General features: G+C 50.0%; 6 protein-coding genes across 6 annotated transcripts; 2 read left to right on the plus strand and 4 right to left on the minus strand.

Moving 5' to 3' along the window:
- Window positions 1-255: 255 nt before the first annotated feature.
- Window positions 256-768, minus strand: PFICI_01117 (uncharacterized protein; the record flags this gene model as incomplete). Its single annotated transcript, XM_007829698.1, has 1 exon — window positions 256-768. One exon carries the CDS (start codon window positions 766-768, stop codon window positions 256-258), a length of 513 nt encoding a protein of 170 aa, XP_007827889.1.
- Window positions 769-2423: 1655 nt separating this feature from the next.
- Window positions 2424-7154, plus strand: PFICI_01118 (Chitin synthase 1; the record flags this gene model as incomplete). The annotated part of the gene is made up of 5 exons (XM_007829699.1): window positions 2424-2976; window positions 4091-4242; window positions 4300-4765; window positions 4921-6953; window positions 7017-7154. The coding sequence occupies 5 exons, from the start codon at window positions 2424-2426 to the stop codon at window positions 7152-7154; spliced, it is 3342 nt and encodes a 1113-aa protein (XP_007827890.1).
- Window positions 7155-7546: 392 nt separating this feature from the next.
- PFICI_01119 (uncharacterized protein) lies at window positions 7547-9669 on the minus strand (the record flags this gene model as incomplete). Its single annotated transcript, XM_007829700.1, has 2 exons — window positions 7547-7676; window positions 7739-9669. 2 exons carry the CDS (start codon window positions 9667-9669, stop codon window positions 7547-7549), a joined length of 2061 nt encoding a protein of 686 aa, XP_007827891.1.
- An 858-nt stretch (window positions 9670-10527) lies between these two features.
- PFICI_01120 (DNA replication licensing factor mcm4) lies at window positions 10528-13721 on the minus strand (the record flags this gene model as incomplete). The annotated part of the gene is made up of 3 exons (XM_007829701.1): window positions 10528-11109; window positions 11160-13285; window positions 13352-13721. 3 exons carry the CDS (start codon window positions 13719-13721, stop codon window positions 10528-10530), a joined length of 3078 nt encoding a protein of 1025 aa, XP_007827892.1.
- A 1302-nt stretch (window positions 13722-15023) lies between these two features.
- PFICI_01121 (uncharacterized protein) lies at window positions 15024-15870 on the plus strand (the record flags this gene model as incomplete). Its single annotated transcript, XM_007829702.1, has 5 exons — window positions 15024-15135; window positions 15193-15282; window positions 15360-15487; window positions 15556-15644; window positions 15705-15870. The coding sequence occupies 5 exons, from the start codon at window positions 15024-15026 to the stop codon at window positions 15868-15870; spliced, it is 585 nt and encodes a 194-aa protein (XP_007827893.1).
- Window positions 15871-16033: 163 nt separating this feature from the next.
- Window positions 16034-17353, minus strand: PFICI_01122 (uncharacterized protein; the record flags this gene model as incomplete). Its single annotated transcript, XM_007829703.1, has 1 exon — window positions 16034-17353. The coding sequence occupies one exon, from the start codon at window positions 17351-17353 to the stop codon at window positions 16034-16036; it is 1320 nt and encodes a 439-aa protein (XP_007827894.1).
- Between the last annotated feature and the right edge of the window lie 236 nt (window positions 17354-17589).

The following is a 17589-nucleotide window of genomic DNA, read 5'->3' on the forward strand; positions in this document are numbered from 1 at the left end:
TGATGAATATTGAACATACTCATTCCATTTAACATGATACTGTGATCTTATTTATGAGAAGTTTCGCTTCTCGGATAATTACATATTTAAACAAACGTTAGAATATATAAGGATTCACAAATCATAGACCAAAAGTATGTTGAGTCAACTTGAACCTCATCTTTCTATAAATGGAGGAAACACATGTCGTTATTTCGATGTCTCCAACAACCTTCCATCAGCCGCCTGCCGTGACCAAATCGGCGTCGTTGGAAACTAATAGAGCATGCTCGCAAACACAGTAGACATGAGCAACGACGCCACCAAAGCAGTGGCACTCGAGCGACCTCTAGGCTGTACGACAGCCGCGGCACTTTTTTTAGAGTCTGTACCGTTTGTTGAAGTCCCATCCTCGGGCGTGGCGGTCGACGTGGCCTGGCCGGAACTCAGGATGCTAGCCGAAGCGCTCGCCGGCAGCACGCCAGCCGTGGCCGCACCCGTCGCCGTGGCCGTCTCGTTGCCGCGGCAAAAGACGTCCTCCCACGCCGCGCCTTCGTCGTAGAGGCAGTCGGAGAGGCTCTGGACGTCCTGGCCCGACGCCAGGCAGTATAGACCGCAGCCGTCGTAGTAGCTGACAACGTCGGCCTCTTTGCAGCACGAAAACATGAGGGCCGTGTAGTTGCCGCTGTTGGGCATGGCGCAGACGGCATCGTCGACGGGGGTGTCGTATAGATTCGAGCATGCTCCCGTGGCGGATGCATGTGCAGATGTGCTCGTTACGGTGGACATTGTTTGCGTTGAGATGCTGCAAATGGGGTTTATGTTAGGAAAAAAAAAAAGGTGGTATATTTGGACCGAGTGAAGTAGGCAAAATGGACCATGGAATTCCACTATCATGGGAAAAACATTGAGTCAAGAAAGTCAAAATCATTTATATACGTGATCCTGAGGGTCGTCTAGGGGTATTCAGAATGATGTCTAGGGGCTTCATTTGTTCGAGCGTCTCAGCTCCGTCCTCGTATTTGACATTTGTTAGTCTTGGCATAATGTGCTGTACTGTATAGTTGAAGAAGAATTATATGGATGCTCCTCCTTGTTCTCACTCAAGGTTTTCGGCCGCCAAGCATCGATCTAGAGGCCTTGCGTACCCCTTGGCCCAAACACGGCAAGTACACTTATGGATCTCTTCAATGCTTTCTAGATACATGTACGACTCCGTGCTATGAGACCGATCAAGTCGACACTAGAACAGGATACGAAAGTGCCGGCGAACCCGAGTGACAAATGGAAAAGACAAAGCTTCTTGTGTGGTCTCTGTTCAAATCGAGGTTCTGCATGAACCAGGCTGTGCATTTTCCTCTTTACAATATTCTTACTCACGTCCAATTTAGATGCTCGGCACCTATAGAATTGGTGGATCTTTAGTGACGCTTGATGATTGGCTCTATCGTAGATTTCTTAGAGCAACCTAGACTGGGCCAATTCCGGAGTCCGAACAGATGGGAGATCCCGACGTGTGCTTATGAATTGAAGGCCAGCTTGAGCTCCACCGTAGCCAGATTCCTCCGCTTTGATTGGCGCCGTCGTAAATATCCAAAAGTAGTAACGCAAGAAAGGTCCTTAAGAAGCGGCTTGTCGCCTTATATCCACTTGGCTATGCCGTAGTATATCCTTACTGACCTTGGACGGGCTCTACTTGGCACTTTACAATGACCGACAACCTGTGTTTCAACATTCAACTGTACATCAACGGTGATAACGCGGTCTGTTTTTTATTAACCCTTCACCCTAGTAACACGCGGGTTCTTGGCCGTTGAAACACGAGTTTTCCACAATCGAGCTTGGGTTCCTGCGTTAGATGGCGATACAAGAAACTGGGATGTTGTTGTTAACGCTGGCCTTGAACTGCGTACGTCGCAAGTATGGTCACCTTGGAGTCTTGGGAACATTGTATGCGGCTAATTAATACAGATGAACACGGATCTCCTGTCGTGAGCGTACTTCGGAGGCCCGGCGTCAAGAGCCTTGGCGCGTGAATTGATCAACGAATTCCAGAGATATAGAAAAATAAAAGGTGCATGTTTTGCGTAGTGTCAAGGTACTGGCAGTTGTTCCTACCTTTGGAGTAATGCTCCACATTATTTGTGAATTCTCGCTGCTGTGTCTTAGGGCGGCTCATGGTACCAACACGACCTCTAGTATGCGACACAAGCCACAGAGCAGTGCTGCTTGGCGTTGCCTTAGTTTTTGGATTTGGAGACCTATTTCCATGATGGAATGGGATAGCATGTATACAGGAAAGAACCAAGAAAATTCAAATAGGCTTAAGCAAATAGATATAAAGAAAGAAAGGCAGCGGTATCTCACCTACGAAGGGGAACGGACATGCCGTCAATCTGTCATTCTTCCCAATAATCTTTTGAAATTTCTCTTACTCTGGCGATATGAGTTCGAATATCATCAAACTTGACCCATGGGGCGATCTCACTCTTCGGGTTGGACCAGACGATGCAACACAGGATTTCAACGTTTGCCCCAAGACATTAGCTCGTATATCTCCAGTATTCGAGCGAATGCTATACGGCAATTTTGCAGAAGCAAAAGCAAACGCATCGGCGACTGGCAGCGAATGGATCGTGCGACTGCCGGAGGATGAACCAAATACCATGGGCCGCTTCCTCTCGATAGTCCATGGCGAATATGACGAGGCAATGCGAGACCTTTCTCTTGACCAAATATATAACCTGACTGTCGTGACTCACTACTACGATGCAACCAGAGTCCTCCGACCGTGGGCAGAGGCCTGGATTACCTACATGACCAACTTGGTCGAAGATGTCAACACGCCCATTCTGAAGATTTTGTGGGTTGCGTGGGAGCTCGGCGCCTCAAAGCTTTTCCAGAAGACGTCACGCTACATCTTGTTGGAGTTTGATGCTACAGAGTTTCACGACGCGATTTCCAACAGAAGCACGCAAACGCCTCCTGACATATTAGGTACGTCAATAAGAAGTCCATATTATCACTGGAACCCGTGCGATGAAACATAGTTTTAACGCATTAGAAAGAACATATACTTGGTTTTCGAGAAGATATATTGAGCTCGTTGCTACAACCACTCGGAGAATTACTTGATCACCTATTGGTCGAGGATGAGAAGCCACGATGGTGCCGACACGCGGTTTGGATGGGACCACATAGATGCGAATCGATAATCCTCGGATCCCTCACATGGTGTCTCTGCAAGGCAAAGCTCTGGCCATTACCAGAAGCATGTGATGTCCACGAAAGCATCGCGGTGATTTATACGCACTTGTCGACCCTCACGATCCATGATTTGGGAAAGCTGGGGCAGGATGAGGACCACAGTATCTGCAATCCGTTGAGATGGATCAATTTGCAAATACAAGCAAGCTTGAACGGCATCGACCTTCCACTGACTCAAAGACATGGAGCGTACTTGGAGAAACAAGACCGCGCGCTGCGCACCCATTCTAGTTTTGCCAATGTACTTTAAGTCGCGATATTTGTAACCAGCCTCTATCACAAGCCGGCAGTGGGGACAAACCATAAATATATTCATTTTGCCTAGAGCCCATTTACAGTATATACTATAAGGCATTTGGGGAGTACTTTTTCTGCTCATTGAAGCTCCATTTACCTGAGTAGGCTAGTCTTTCTCCAAGTATAATAAATAATAGCTCGCCTTTCTTTACGTGTCGGCTGCCAAGGCTTAATTACATGGCTCTCGTGGTTTGTCAGGACAAAAGGCTATGCAATTCCCTGGCTCGGGCCCAATATCTTGGCAGTCCCACTCAGTCCATATACACAAACACGAGGTGGGGGCTATATAGTACTACCACCTACTTACTACTGAAAGAGAGGAGGCTCAGACTAGGAGTACGTGCTCAAATAGGTACTATGTATTGCAAGACGGCCGCCTCCTATGGGAAAACCTTTAAAGCCAGACATGAGCAGCCCATTGCAAGAAACCTTTGACGTCTCGAACAGCTGAAAACCTCTTTCCTTTTGTCCATTTCTCTTCTTCTCAACGCCGAGACAGGATTATCCAAAAGAAGTGCTGTTCGATCGCGTCTATCGAATTCGGCAGCTCACCCGTTTCGCTACCAGAACCAACCTTTCATCGTTCCTGTTCTGGCCGATTCTTATTTGAGAGCCTCAACGGATATGAATCCAGAAAGAAGAGAAGATGATCCACCCGAAAGCTACGCCTTGCATCCCTTGCACCAGCATCAAACCAATGTACGCTCAGCCTCGAAATAAACAGACAAAGTTGATCTTGCTAACATTTTTGAATAGGCTGTTTCCGAGCCTGCGACGAGCTGGACCGATACCGACCACATAAACCACGTACATTCCTCGGATGATGCTCATGATGTTCACCAAGACCTGCTCTCCGATCCTCATCCGGGATCGCCTTATGACGAGACCGACCCTTTTGACCTCCAGCGGCAACATTCCCCCATTAGCCTCACGGGCGCCGAGAGCTTCCTTGATGGGCACCAAAATCTTCCCGACAACGACCCGATGCCATACGATCATCACGATGACCCCTTGGACACACGGAAAGTGTCGCCAGCTGACCGAAACCAAGGAGGTCTTGGACGCCGCGGCACGCGGAAGATCAAACTGGTGCAGGGTATCCAGGGATCGGTTTTGAGCGCAAATTATCCCGTGCCCAGTGCAATCAAGAATGCATTGCAGCCCCGGTATCGCGACTTGGAAAGTGGTTCTGAAGAGTTTTCCAAAATACGGTACACTGCAGGTTGGTAACCACTGCTATTTCTTCTCCCATTGGCATGTATTTGGGGTCATGACTTGGGCAAAGTTTTGTCTGTTTCATAACGCATGTCAATTTACTCTTGATTGTGGTCCCTGAAACTGCCGAAACGAGCAATGACTGACACTTTTATCGAGTAGCAACTTGTGACCCCAACGACTTCACCTTGTTGAACGGATATACTCTGCGCCAGCATATATACAACCGGCATACCGAGCTTCTCATTGCAATCACATATTACAACGAAGACAAGGTGCTGTTTGCCAGAACTTTGCATGGCGTAATGCAAAATATACGCGACATTGTGAACCTCAAAAAATCCACGTTTTGGACGCGCGGTTCGGCCGCATGGGAAAAGATTGTAGTATGCCTCGTATTCGACGGCGTCGACAAGGCAGATCCTGGCGTCCTAGACCTCCTCGCAACAGTCGGGGTTTATCAAGACGACGTGCGGAAGCATGACGTGAACGGTAAAGACACGACTGCCCACATCTTTGAGTTCACGACGCAATTGTCGGTCACGCCAGATCAGCAGCTCTGTCGTCCCAACTCGGATCCGGATGATGCTAGCAATTTGCCCCCGGCTCAGCTGCTCTTGTGCCTGAAACAGAAGAATAGCAAAAAGATCAACTCACATCGCTGGCTATTCAATGCTTTTGGACGTATTCTCAACCCCGAAGTCGTCATCTTGATCGATGCCGGCACAAAACCTGGACCTGGTTGTCTATTGTCGTTATGGGAGGCCTTTTTCAACGATAAAAACCTCGGCGGCGCTTGTGGTGAAATCCACGCCATGCTGGGCAAGAAGAATTCCAAGCTGCTAAATCCATTGGTGGCAATACAGAATTTCGAATATAAAATTTCGAATATTCTGGATAAACCTCTCGAGAGCTCATTCGGCTACGTCACTGTTCTCCCTGGCGCGTTCTCGGCTTATCGCTTTCGAGCTATCATGGGACGTCCCCTGGAGCAATATTTCCATGGCGACCATACACTCACCACGGGCAAGAAGAGCATTCATAATATGAATATCTTCAAAAAGAACATGTTTCTGGCAGAGGATCGTATCCTTTGCTTTGAGCTGGTGGTGAAAGAGAAGCAAAACTGGCACTTGTCCTACGTGAAAGCTGCCAAAGGCGAGACCGACGTGCCAGAAGGTCCTGCCGAATTTCTTAGCCAGCGTCGTCGCTGGCTTAATGGGTCGTTTGCTGCCTCTTTATACTCCCTGATTCACTTCAGTCGCATGTATAAATCAGGCCACAGTCTACTCCGAATGGCAATGTTCCATGTCCAGCTGATATATAACATCGCCAATGTTGTATTCAGTTGGTTCTCTCTCTCGTCCTATTGGCTCACCACTACTGTGATCATGGACCTTGTCGGCACACCCGTAGCAGCATCGCATTATCATGGCTGGCCATTCGGCGATACTGCAACCCCGATATTCAACCACGTCATCCAGTATATATACTTCTCATTCATACTGATACAGTTTGTCGTGGCACTCGGAAACCGTCCAAAGGGGTCACAAATGACCTACCTCGTTTCATTCGTCGTATTTGGCTTTATTCAACTCTACATTATCATTCTATCCTTTTATCTCGTCGCTCGAGCCCTAAGCACACCTTTGGGCGACCAGATCGATGTCTCATCGGGCGCGGCATTCTTTCAGAGCATGTTTGGGGGGACTGGGGTAGCCGGAGTAATTCTCCTGGCCCTTCTCACCATTTATGGTCTAAACTATGTCGCGTCGTTTCTTTACCTGGACCCTTGGCACATGTTTCACTCTTTCCCGCAATACATCATCCTAGCCTCGACGTATATCAATATTCTCATGGTGTACGCGTTCAACAACTGGCACGACGTGTCGTGGGGCACAAAGGGGTCCAACGACACGGACAAGATGCCATCGGCCCACGGCATCAAGGACACCGAGTCAGGGGCCGAGGTTGTCGAGGAGGACGAGCTGCAGCAAGTAGACATTGACGAGAAGTTCCAAGACACTGTTCTGCGGGCCCTGGCGCCGGTAGTCACTGAGGAGAAGCGAGAGGAAAAGGAGGTCGACGACACCTACAAGGCATTCAGAACCAGGTTGGTTGTCTCTTGGATGTTGTCCAATATGCTGTTAGTCTGGGTTGTAACCTCGGACGACTTTGCGTTTCTTGGTGTCTCTGTGAGTAGCAAACCCAATTTGACTTTTCTGATGGTGTCCCTTGTTACTAACTCTTTCTTGCAGGAAGCCTCGAAGACCCGAACGCCGGCCTATTTTCGATTTCTTCTGTATGCAACCGCGTTTTTGTCGATTGTAAGATTCCTGGGATTTCTTTGGTTTCTCGGAAGGACGGGCATCATGTGCTGCTATGCGAGGAGATAACAGCATTGATTGGGTTGAAATTGGAATTGGCCGAGTGAGGCGATGGCGTGAGATCCTACTGTATAGATTGATTGCTGTCGATCAATATAACATGTTGTATGGCTGTACTTTTTGAATTATCCCCTTTCCCTTCCCATTTGTAAAGAAATAAACTACCGTTAATACAAGGAAAGTATTCATATTTAGCCGTCAATAGTATTTCATTGAGAGCTTCTGATAATCTTATCGGGTTGTTTCATTTGCCTATTGGAAGCCATGTGGGCGGATTCTTTACATGTCAATCCAGCTGTACGTGCACCGTCCACCCAGCAGCTCGGCCTTCACAACATTTCGAGACTTTCTCCGTCCTTTTTTCCATCTACCATACCTGAATTACGAGCAGGTGTCAAAAATTACGCTTTGGCTACAGCATCATAGTAAACCTGCGCAGCCTTGTTGAATACCTTCTTGACCTCTGCCGGGCTAATCTTTTCTGTCCGGTCAAAGGCATACAGTCCATTGACTTCTTGCTCGATATCGGTTCTGAGTTATATGTCAGTAAATGATCCAGTACCGAGATGAGAAATTCTAGTATTGTTACTCACAATTGAGTCCAAACAAAACCGGATGTGAAACCTCCTTGGACAACCGCCGTACACAAGGCCTCGATCCTCTTGAGCAAGTCGGCCGGGTCGCTCGCCGTGGTATAGCCCCAGTCACGCTCGCCCTTCTCAGAGTCGGATCGTGGAGCGATATTGACACCTCCAAACTCACTGCAGATGATGGGAGCGCCCTCTTGATGCGCCGTTCCACCATCGCCAGTAATGGGCTGTACAAACATGTGTCTTCCTCCATGTAGCTCCTCGTTGAACCTCGTCTCGGCCGTGAGACACCGCTTGGCCAGATCCGGTGCATCATGGTAGTCGTGGTATGTGGACAGATCCGTCTGCACGTGCTCCCAACCACAGTTGTCATTGATGGGTCGCGTAGGGTCGAGCGACTTGGTTAGCCAGTACAACGACTTGATGTGGTTGCGCTGGTCCACATCGTCCCGCAGGTTCGGATACGCCCAGCTCTCATTGACCGGCGTCCAGGTGATAATGCTGGGGTGGTTAATGTCTCGTCGCACCGCCTCAGTCCACTCCTGGTCGAAGCGCTTGATGTATTCGGCGCTGAACTCGTAGGCGTTGGCGATTTCGCCCCAAACCAAGTAGCCCAGCTTGTCTGCCCAGTATAGGAAGATGGGGTCCTCCACCTTTTGGTGCTTGCGGCAACCGTTGAAGCCCATTTTCTTGGCCAGCTCGACATCCAGCTTCAGGCTTTCTCCCGATGGAGGTGTCAGTCCAGTCTCAGGCCAGTAGCCTTGGTCCAAGTTCAAAATCTGGAATAGAGGGTATCCATTAAGTCTTAGGGTACCGTCTCCAGTCTTCCAGTTGATGTTACGCATGCCAGTATAGGTTTCCACCTCATCTAGGATCTTTCCAGCAGAGTCATAAAGTCGGAGCTTCAAGTCGTAGAGCGAGGGATAATCAGGAGACCATAGAGCGAGGCCGTCCTTCCAAGCGCGGGCATTATCGAGAGGAGCAGCACCAGTCACATCTGCCGACACAGCCTTGAGCTTGTCTGCCGAGAGTTTCAGCCCGAGGTTGAGCTTGATGTAGTCCTTGTCTTTGGGCAGTTCTCCTTTGACGCTTCCAACGCTCACGCCGCCGATGCTGCCTTCGAGCTCAATGGTGTACTTGCCAGCAGCTCGGCGGCCCAGCACAGCAATGCTTGCCTTGAGGACACCGCTTTCAATATCGTCGCTCCTCAACACGGTGCCCTCGCTGCCTGCGCCAAGTCTTGTCCTCGGCACGGCTTCGATCCATACATTCTGCCAAATGCCAGAGGTGGGCGTGTAGAAGATGCTTTCTGGCGTCGGGGCCCAATACTGCTTGCCTCGAAGCTGCTCCAGGTCACTAGGGCTATCTCTGACGCGCAGCACCAGCTTGTTGGACTCGCCGCTGCGCAGAGCATCCGTGACGTCTACATCAAACGGCCCATAGCCGCCGAGGTGACCGCCAACATCGTGGCCGTTGACCCAGACGCGGGCGTCATAGTCCACGGCGCCGAAGCGGACCAGGACCCTATGACTGCCGCCAGCGGCTTCGGTCGGGCTCCGTGGGTCTGATAACAAAGTCTCGTACCAGAGCACTTCGTGGGCGGCGTTGTCGCCCCATCCCGATGCGGGACACTGGAAAGCAAAGGGGACATTGATGGGCTTCTTGACATTTTCCGTCGCACCCGTGTTCGCCCAGTACTTCTCCTTGAGCTCCGGAAATGCCTCCAGCCGCTGTGCGTCCTCGGCCGCAGTGGACCCGCCGCTAGCAGCGCCCGTGAGCGTGACCCTCTCCGGAGGCCCGTTAATGTGCCATCCCTCACTGAGACCAATGTCCTGATCGTCAAACAGCAGTGACCAAGACTTGCCGTTCAACGACTTCCAGTTGAGATTGGGACGGGTAAAATCAGGGCGAGGGTACTGAGTCTTGGCTGACATTGTCAAGCAGTGATCGTCTTCTATCTAGAGCGTGCAAGACAGTATAGTGCGCAGGTGGGTAGCAGCTTTGCTTGTGATTTGATGCGTTCAAGAAAGTGCAACCAGTGCAATTGATCTATGGAGGCACGACGAGCAAAAATATGATACGAAGAAGCTGATCTGTCCTTGGAATTGCCACCTGAGCAATGAAGAACACCAAAAGTCGGTCCAATTGACTCGGTATTTCAGTTGATCCCTTTTAAAGGCCCCCGAGGCGAACCACCCCCAACTGTTCAGTGATCGGCCCTGCCGCCTATGCATGAAACGAGCAGTGGAGCGGGATTGGCGTCATAACGACCAATTGCATATACAGCGTCCCGGGAAAAAATGGACTGAGGACCCGACTTTCCTGTTTATAGAGTTCCTCCAAGAAGGCAGTGGAAGGATAGTGCTTGCAAAGCAGCGATAGACCTTGTTTTGGACGCATCTTTGGCAAAGCTCGAGTTCTGTCCTCAGTGCCTGGTGCACGCATTAGCACAACTTGACTTTATCTACAGAGGGTCCTCTTTTCGAGGAGACAAGACGTCCCCACATAACATATAACACCATCAATTTATATGAGGTTGTATCGGATAACACGCAACGGAACAAGTGCCTCTCTAGACAGATAGTCAGTCTTGGGGGTATATTCAAATATTATTCATCTCAAAACATGCGTAAATCTAGCACAAGTGAACCAATTGATCATGTCAAGTTCTACCCTACAACGCCTCAAAAGCACACGAAACCTTGATTCGTCACCATGTACCTTCCCACATGTTCATTATACCATTTGCATGCCTAGATGTACGGCATTTTGTGAGTCCCTTCGCACTGCAATTAAGCAAGACCAGTCACTCTCCTGACGCTTCTCCTGGCACCTTCGCCGCTGACCATGATGAGTCCCTCCATCTCCAGGGCACGCATAACCTCAGCAAAATCGGCAGGCTCAACAGCAACACTAGCGCCTTCGGCAAGGCGTCTGCTAATCTCGCTCCAACGTGCATTCTGTCCACCGCTGGTCATTTCGTCAAGCAGGCTGATCACCGCTGTCTTCAGCTCCTCCTTGCGCTTGCGGTCTGCAGAGCTCACACCCTCGTTTAGCAGGCTCATGTCGATTCGTCCTTGGGAATCTGTTGCTGATGTCTTCAAGGCGGATTGAATCAGTCGGTTGGCTTCTTCCACGTCGCCTCTTGTGACTGTCTGTGAGAGACGCATCTTTGCGTGTGCTTCGGCAAGACGGATCATCGACTCCAGCTGACGGGTCGTAGCTGTGATGCGCTTCTCGGCAGCTCTAACATCTTGTCCCATCTTGCGCATCTTGACGTAGTTGTCGACCAAAGCTTGAGCCGCCTCCTGGGAGATGGTGGGGTGGCAGGCCTCGCGGGCATACGAGATGTACGCTGTCAGGAACTCGACATCCTGCAAATAGTTAGTAGCTGATTCACGAGCGATGGGCAACGGGTACTTACCAGAATCTCCTCAGTGGTGGCAGCGCTTTCAGGCTTGTCCTCAAGATACATGGAGAGCAAATGTCTTGCTAGCTTTTTGTCGGTGTTGTCGTCTTGGCGATCAAGGATTAGATAAACAAGATCGAAACGAGATAGCAGCGTTGGTGGCAGATCAATGTTCTGGGGGACTGGGAGATCTGGGTTGTAGCGAGAGCCAATTGGGTTGGCCGAAGCGAGAATACTGGTTCTGGCATTGAGTGTCGTAATGATACCGGCCTTTGCCACTGAGACTGTTTGCTGTTCCATGACCTCGTGCAGGACTGACCGGGTAGCATCAGACATCTTGTCGAACTCGTCGATACAGCATACACCGCCATCGGATAGAACCAGAGCACCAGATTCGAGGACCAGCTGTCGTGTCTCAGGGTCCCGAGAAACATAAGCCGTGAGACCAGTCGCTGAAGAACCCTTTCCACTTGTATAGACGCCACGTGGAGCGATCTTGTGAACATATTTAAGCAGCTGCGACTTTGATGTCGACGGGTCACCGCAGAGTAGCACGTTTATATCACCGCGATACTTTGGACTGCCGCCCTTTTGGAATGTCTTGTTTGTACCTCCAAACATTTGGAGTAGAATTCCCTTCTTTACGTCTTCCATCTCAAAGATTGAAGGAGCAAGCGACCGTGAAAGGAGTTCGTAGATGTCTCGTCGAGCTGCTGTCTCCTTGATCTTCTCCTCTTCCTCGGGTGTGATTTTTCGTGCCTCTTCAATTTGGTTCTCTTCGTCGTTGACCTCATCGTCCAGTGTGGAAACATCGGCGCCCAACCGCTTGCTATCAACCTTTGCAACGTGAACGACATCTACAAATGTCTTGAAGACACTCTTGACCGTTCTCATACGAGGATTGACTCGGACCGAACTGACACGGTAGATACCAGTAAGTTGAATACGGTCACCAGCTTTACAGAAGTCCACCAGCTCATTGTATACACAGACGGATACTGAATGAGGGGTCTGACCAGCAGGTACAGCATCAGGAGTCTCTTGCAGTTTGATGACTTGCTTGTCCTCAAACTCACAACGGTTGTGGATTATTTGCATGGAGTTCTTGGAATCGCAAAGGGGGCGAGGGCATGCAGTCGGCTCTCTGATCTTGCCACGATCCAGACCAACAAGGAGAGAGTGGTTACAGACATTACATCTGAAATATGCCTGCCGCATATCTGGGATAACGGGCGTGGTTCGGATGACTAGACCCTTGACGCAGATGAGCTTGTCCATATCAGAAGGGTTAAGGTCTCTCAGATTGGTGACCTCATCCAAGCCATATGGACGTGTCATGTATGTCTGGTCCATCACCTTCTCCTCCAGGCTTGGGCCCTGCTGAGCCTTTGGCGTTGAAGTTGGCTCCTCGCTTCTCTCCGAGCTAGGAAAGTGCATATCAGAGCTGGGCGCACCGCTCGGCTGAGAAGCTGGTGCTCCGTTGCTCTGACTTCTTTGCCGCGACATTTCGGCCTGGGCAAGCTCAATCATAACGTCATGAACTGACTGATCCATAAGTGGTACAATTTCCTGAGGGTAATGCTGGATTTGGTGCCACATCTTCCTCGTAGGTGGATAGAGCTTGAAATCTTCAATGTTGACGTATAGAATTCTTGTGCCAAGAACCAACATGTTGTTCAGCGCCTCCATGTAAGGCTTGGACTTTGCATCCGGATCGGCATCTGTCTCGGCCTGCGACGTTCCGTCGGCCCACATTCGGTACTTCTTTTGAAAGTTCTTCAGGAAGTCCTTGAAGGCAGCATATGTGTCGTCGATCGAAACGGTGGTACCCCAGATAGTGGCATTGTCTTGTCCACCCAACATGTTCGCCTCATCGGTGTTGGGGTCGACATTCGAGAAGGTCTGAGCATCTGAGTGTATTTCCCGCACGACTCGACCGGAATCATCCAAGATGACGCGACTACCACTACGCGCACCTCCGCTGAAGATTTCCGAGTTGATATCACCTCTGCGGTTGCGCCGAGCCCTAGGAGTCGCAGAGGAACCGACAAAGAGAGCGCTGCTTTCACTTCGTAGGTCTGATTGGGGGTGCAGAGATCGACCAGGGCTTGAACTGGCTTCGTATCTAATCGGTGAAGAGTCTGAGAGTTTCCTCAATCAGTAACGAGTCCCGGGCGATCGTGTTGGGAGGAACTACTATGACTTACCGCCAATCAGGCCGTTTCCGCTGGCTCTCGGAGTTCGATCGCCATCGTTCTGACTCTCTTCCCGAGTGGTTTGTGAATGTGTCATGTGCCGCAAAGGCGAGCTTGGGGCGGCGCTTCCATTGGCGCGGGTATTTTGGCTCTGGCTTTCAGTATTCTGGCGCAGAGGGGAGGATACATCGCCGTTGCCATTTGCAGGAGACGAAGATTGGTAGAAGAGAGGGCTCGAGGCCAATTGTGAAGAACGAGTGTTGCGAGGGGTGTTGCCATTTGCTGCATTGCCGTTTGCGGGGCTGCTCTGCGCTGCTTGCGAGGATCGGGTGCTCCGTCTGGGAGTCCCAGACTGGGAGCGACGTTGAGATGGAGAAGACATGTCCAAATGTCAAGTACAAAACAAAGCCTCAGATGAGGAAAGAATTGAACTTTTTCTGTTTTGTCTTGGAGTTACTTGACGATAAGTGATGAGGGTGAAGGTGCATGTGGGTGCTGCAAAAGAAAGTGGGCGTCTAGTCAGAAAACACGACGCAGTCGCGTCTCCCCTTTCGACGCGACTCTTCGCGTAAAGTGGAAACTATCCAATCATGACTGGGAATATTTAGCGCGTTATGCAAGATTTATGTATCATCTACTGAGCCCCACCTCTCACATGGGCTTATAAGCTGGAGAACAAGCATTTTGCTTTGGTCTTGTCGATGAGTATGATGGTTCACCGTTTTGATTCAACTGCAAAATACCAGATGAAAGTCGAGGAAACTTTCATTTCCATGCGTTGCCACGTAGGTCACAAAGAACCTTCAACTCAAGGGCATTGACAAAAGCAACACTCCTAAGATCGTCACCATGCACCACAATCCCTTAGCATGGTGCCTGTTTATATAGTATTTCATTTCATTTGATGTCCTTGCTACTTGTACGCTCCTTCAATGAACACTTTTGGCCTGGTTGTGTCCCGGAGTGTCTAGATGCTGGCGCTGAATGGGTCAGTCAAAAACAGACCATGCAAAACTTGATCGAGATGACTGGGAAGTAACGAGCTTGGAACGATTCCTAAAACTTCAGTTATGTCTCATAACTTACCTACCTATGGGGTAAAAAACCTAGAAGTCCAAATACTTAGTGTTGAGCGGAGTTTATAGCATTACTTCATATACTTTGTCCCTCCTTGGACAAATACCCACCGCGACAATGGACATACAAAACGGCAGCACTCTACACACACGGCAGCAATATATCGTTCAAACTCGGGAGACAGAAACCCTCTCACGTATGGGCAGGTAATCTTGTGGATGAAATAGGTCGAAGTATCTATTGATGACCATTAAAGATGTACAAACTATATCAACCATAGAAACCGAAAAAGGTAGGGAAACAGATGCGAGAAAGACTACACGTCTGGGTCATTTATGTCTATTGCACAAGAATCGACATAATTTTCATTATTGTCCATACTTTGGTGCTGTGGAGCAGCGAGCTTCCAGTGGGTTGAATAGGCGCTAGCCCCGATTGGGTGGCCCAGGTACGTACTTTGGATTGCCAGCCAGGGCCGCCAATTGACAGCACACTGCTTTAAGGATAGAGAACACCACCATTCACTTACGAACCGACGCCTGTCCTTGAGCCACGAAGTCATCTTTGCGCACCCACGAACTTGCGCTCGAAATCCAAATTGCCCATCATGGCTCCCGGAATGTCCCTTTTCTCGGTCAATGCGATCCTGATCCTCTCGGCCGACGATGGCTCGCGCATCTTTGCCAACTACTACTCGGCACCCCACCAAACTCCAGGCGGTATGTCGTCTGTCGCTTCCTGCGGCGGGCTCAAAGGCTGACTATAGTCTCTTGCAGCGTCGGAGAAGAGCCCATACGCAGATGTCAAGTCACAGAAGACCTTTGAGAAGGGTTTATTAGAAAAGACCGCAAAGCAGACCGGCGACAGTGCGTTTGTCCCCATACGAGAGAGACCTATTCCCCCAGGCCGACGTTCGGCGCACGCTGCTAACTCTCGGCCACAGTTATCTTGTATGACAACAGAATAGTGCTGTACAAGATGGAGTCGGACGTCATGATGTACGTTGTCGGATCGGTCAACGAGAACGAAGTTCTGCTTTACAATGTCATCCTTGCCCTTCGGGATTCCCTGGTGCGTACAGCCAGCCCCCTTACGCGCCAGTATTGCAACAGGAGAACAAGGAACTAACCTCCGACCAGCACCTGCTTTTCAAGCAGTCTGTTGACAAGCGGACCATAATCGAGAACTACGACTTGGTGTCTTTGGCAATTGACGAGATTGTCGACTCGTAAGCTGCACCTTTGTACGTTCGCATGTTGTAGAACAACTTACTGACAAGCGACAATAGTGGAATCATCCTCGAGACAGACCCAGTTGTGATCAGCCAGAGAGTATCGAAAGCACCGACGCAAGATGTCAACCTCAGCCGAATCGACTTGAGCGAACAGGGCGTCAACAACCTGGCACAACTAGGAAAGGCCAAGCTGACAGACTGGCTGCGCCAGGGCTTGTAAGCCAAGTCTGGTGTTGTTAATCACGAGATAGGGGGTGGAACATTAGAGCTGCGGCACGGCGTTGGCAAAAATTTTCGTTTGTTTTGGTTCTCTTTTCCTTGGGGAATACCATGATGAAGGCACCAGGTAGCCATCTAAGTCTATGCTAGTCTTTCAACGACATCTATGACCTGATTTCCGCTGCAGCCTTCCGTAGTCTGTTCATGACTGCTGCTGCGATATCATTCTTATCCGGGATACCCTCGACAAATATCAGGTCGGGCTTTCTTCTGTCCAGCTCTCTCAGAGCTTGAAATAGCCCTTGAGCAACACTCTTGGCGTCCTGACCTATGCTCAGATCGAACAATTTTCCAACCACAGCACCCTCCTTATTCAACAGCTCGCTTTCTTGCACGTCAAGTTCGACCACTCCGTCCTGTGACTTGCCTTTTGCCTGCAAACTGCCACAACGCAGTCCAGCACCCGATGTCCATTTCTCCGTCCTTATTACCCCTATATTGGTCGATGCTTGCCCAGCTTGGTGTGCAGATGTCGCCAATGCCTCGATCTTTGCCAAATCCTCCTGGGAAATTCCTTTGGCTCCGTCTGCCACAAATGCCTCGTATAATATTACCCTGGCTTTAGGACTATAGTGCTTGTACTTCATGCCGGGAGCCCTTGGCGCTTCGCCCTTGCCGTTCGTTTCGGCGTGGTCTTTGTATGCTATTTGCACATCCTCCCAACCTTGACAACTTCGAATCTCGTCCAATGTCACTCCACCCGGTCGTAGTACTACTGGCGGGGAGCACAGCCCATCCACGACCGTGGACTCAACTCCGACTTGGCAAGAACCGCCATCTAGTATCAGTTCAATGCGGCCATCCATATCCTCCAAGACGTCCGAAGCTGTTGTGGCTGAGGGGCGCGTCGAAGCATTTGCAGACGGGGCGGCCAGCGGGCGGTTTGCTAGCTTGATAAGAGACAAGGCCAGAGGTGAAGAAGGCATACGAGCGCCAAAAGTCTTGAGACCTGCCGTGACTTCGGGCGCGAGTTTAGACGGCTCCGAGTTTGGCAACAAAATCGTAAGAGGGCCAGGCCAGAACCTCGAAATGAGCGGCTTGTATATTTCGGGGATCACATCTGTTTGCTGGGTATTCGCTGAGCCGTTCATTTCTGGTGCGAGCAACCGCCGCAGCATATCAAGGTCCGAGACGTGCACAATTAGAGGATTATCCTGAGGCCGTCGCTTGGCTGAGTAAATTCCCTTTACGGAGGCGCTCCTGGTGGCATCTGCGCCCAGTCCGTACACTGTTTCTGTTGGGAAGCCAACGGGTGTGTCTTTGCTTCTCAAGTATTCCGCTGCTTCTTTCAGGACTTTGAGGCTGCCATTGTCTTCCGAGGCAAGCTCCCAGCTGCCCACATGCTCGCCGTCTGCGAATTTTCCCAAATTTTCCCCACTGACTTTGAGTACTCGGGTTGTCACAGCTGGTAGATCTTGTGACATTGTGCTGTATAGTTTATACTGGAGCAGAGCTCTGACAGTATGTAGAGAGGAGAGGTTGCGCCTGAGAGCCAATTTGATAGATGACTCACTATGTGAGTCGAATTTTCACGTTATTCTCTGCTTGTTTGTCCGAAACTGAAAATATCTTTCTTATGCTGAAAGACTTGCGATCTTTGGTGATTTGATCAAATATCTTTCTTTCATGGAATTACATGAAAAAGCTGCTGGGCAACGAT

Source organism: Pestalotiopsis fici (assembly GCF_000516985.1).
Source record: "Pestalotiopsis fici W106-1 unplaced genomic scaffold PFICI_Scf_1, whole genome shotgun sequence".
Classification (NCBI taxonomy): Eukaryota; Fungi; Ascomycota; class Sordariomycetes; order Amphisphaeriales; family Sporocadaceae; genus Pestalotiopsis; species Pestalotiopsis fici.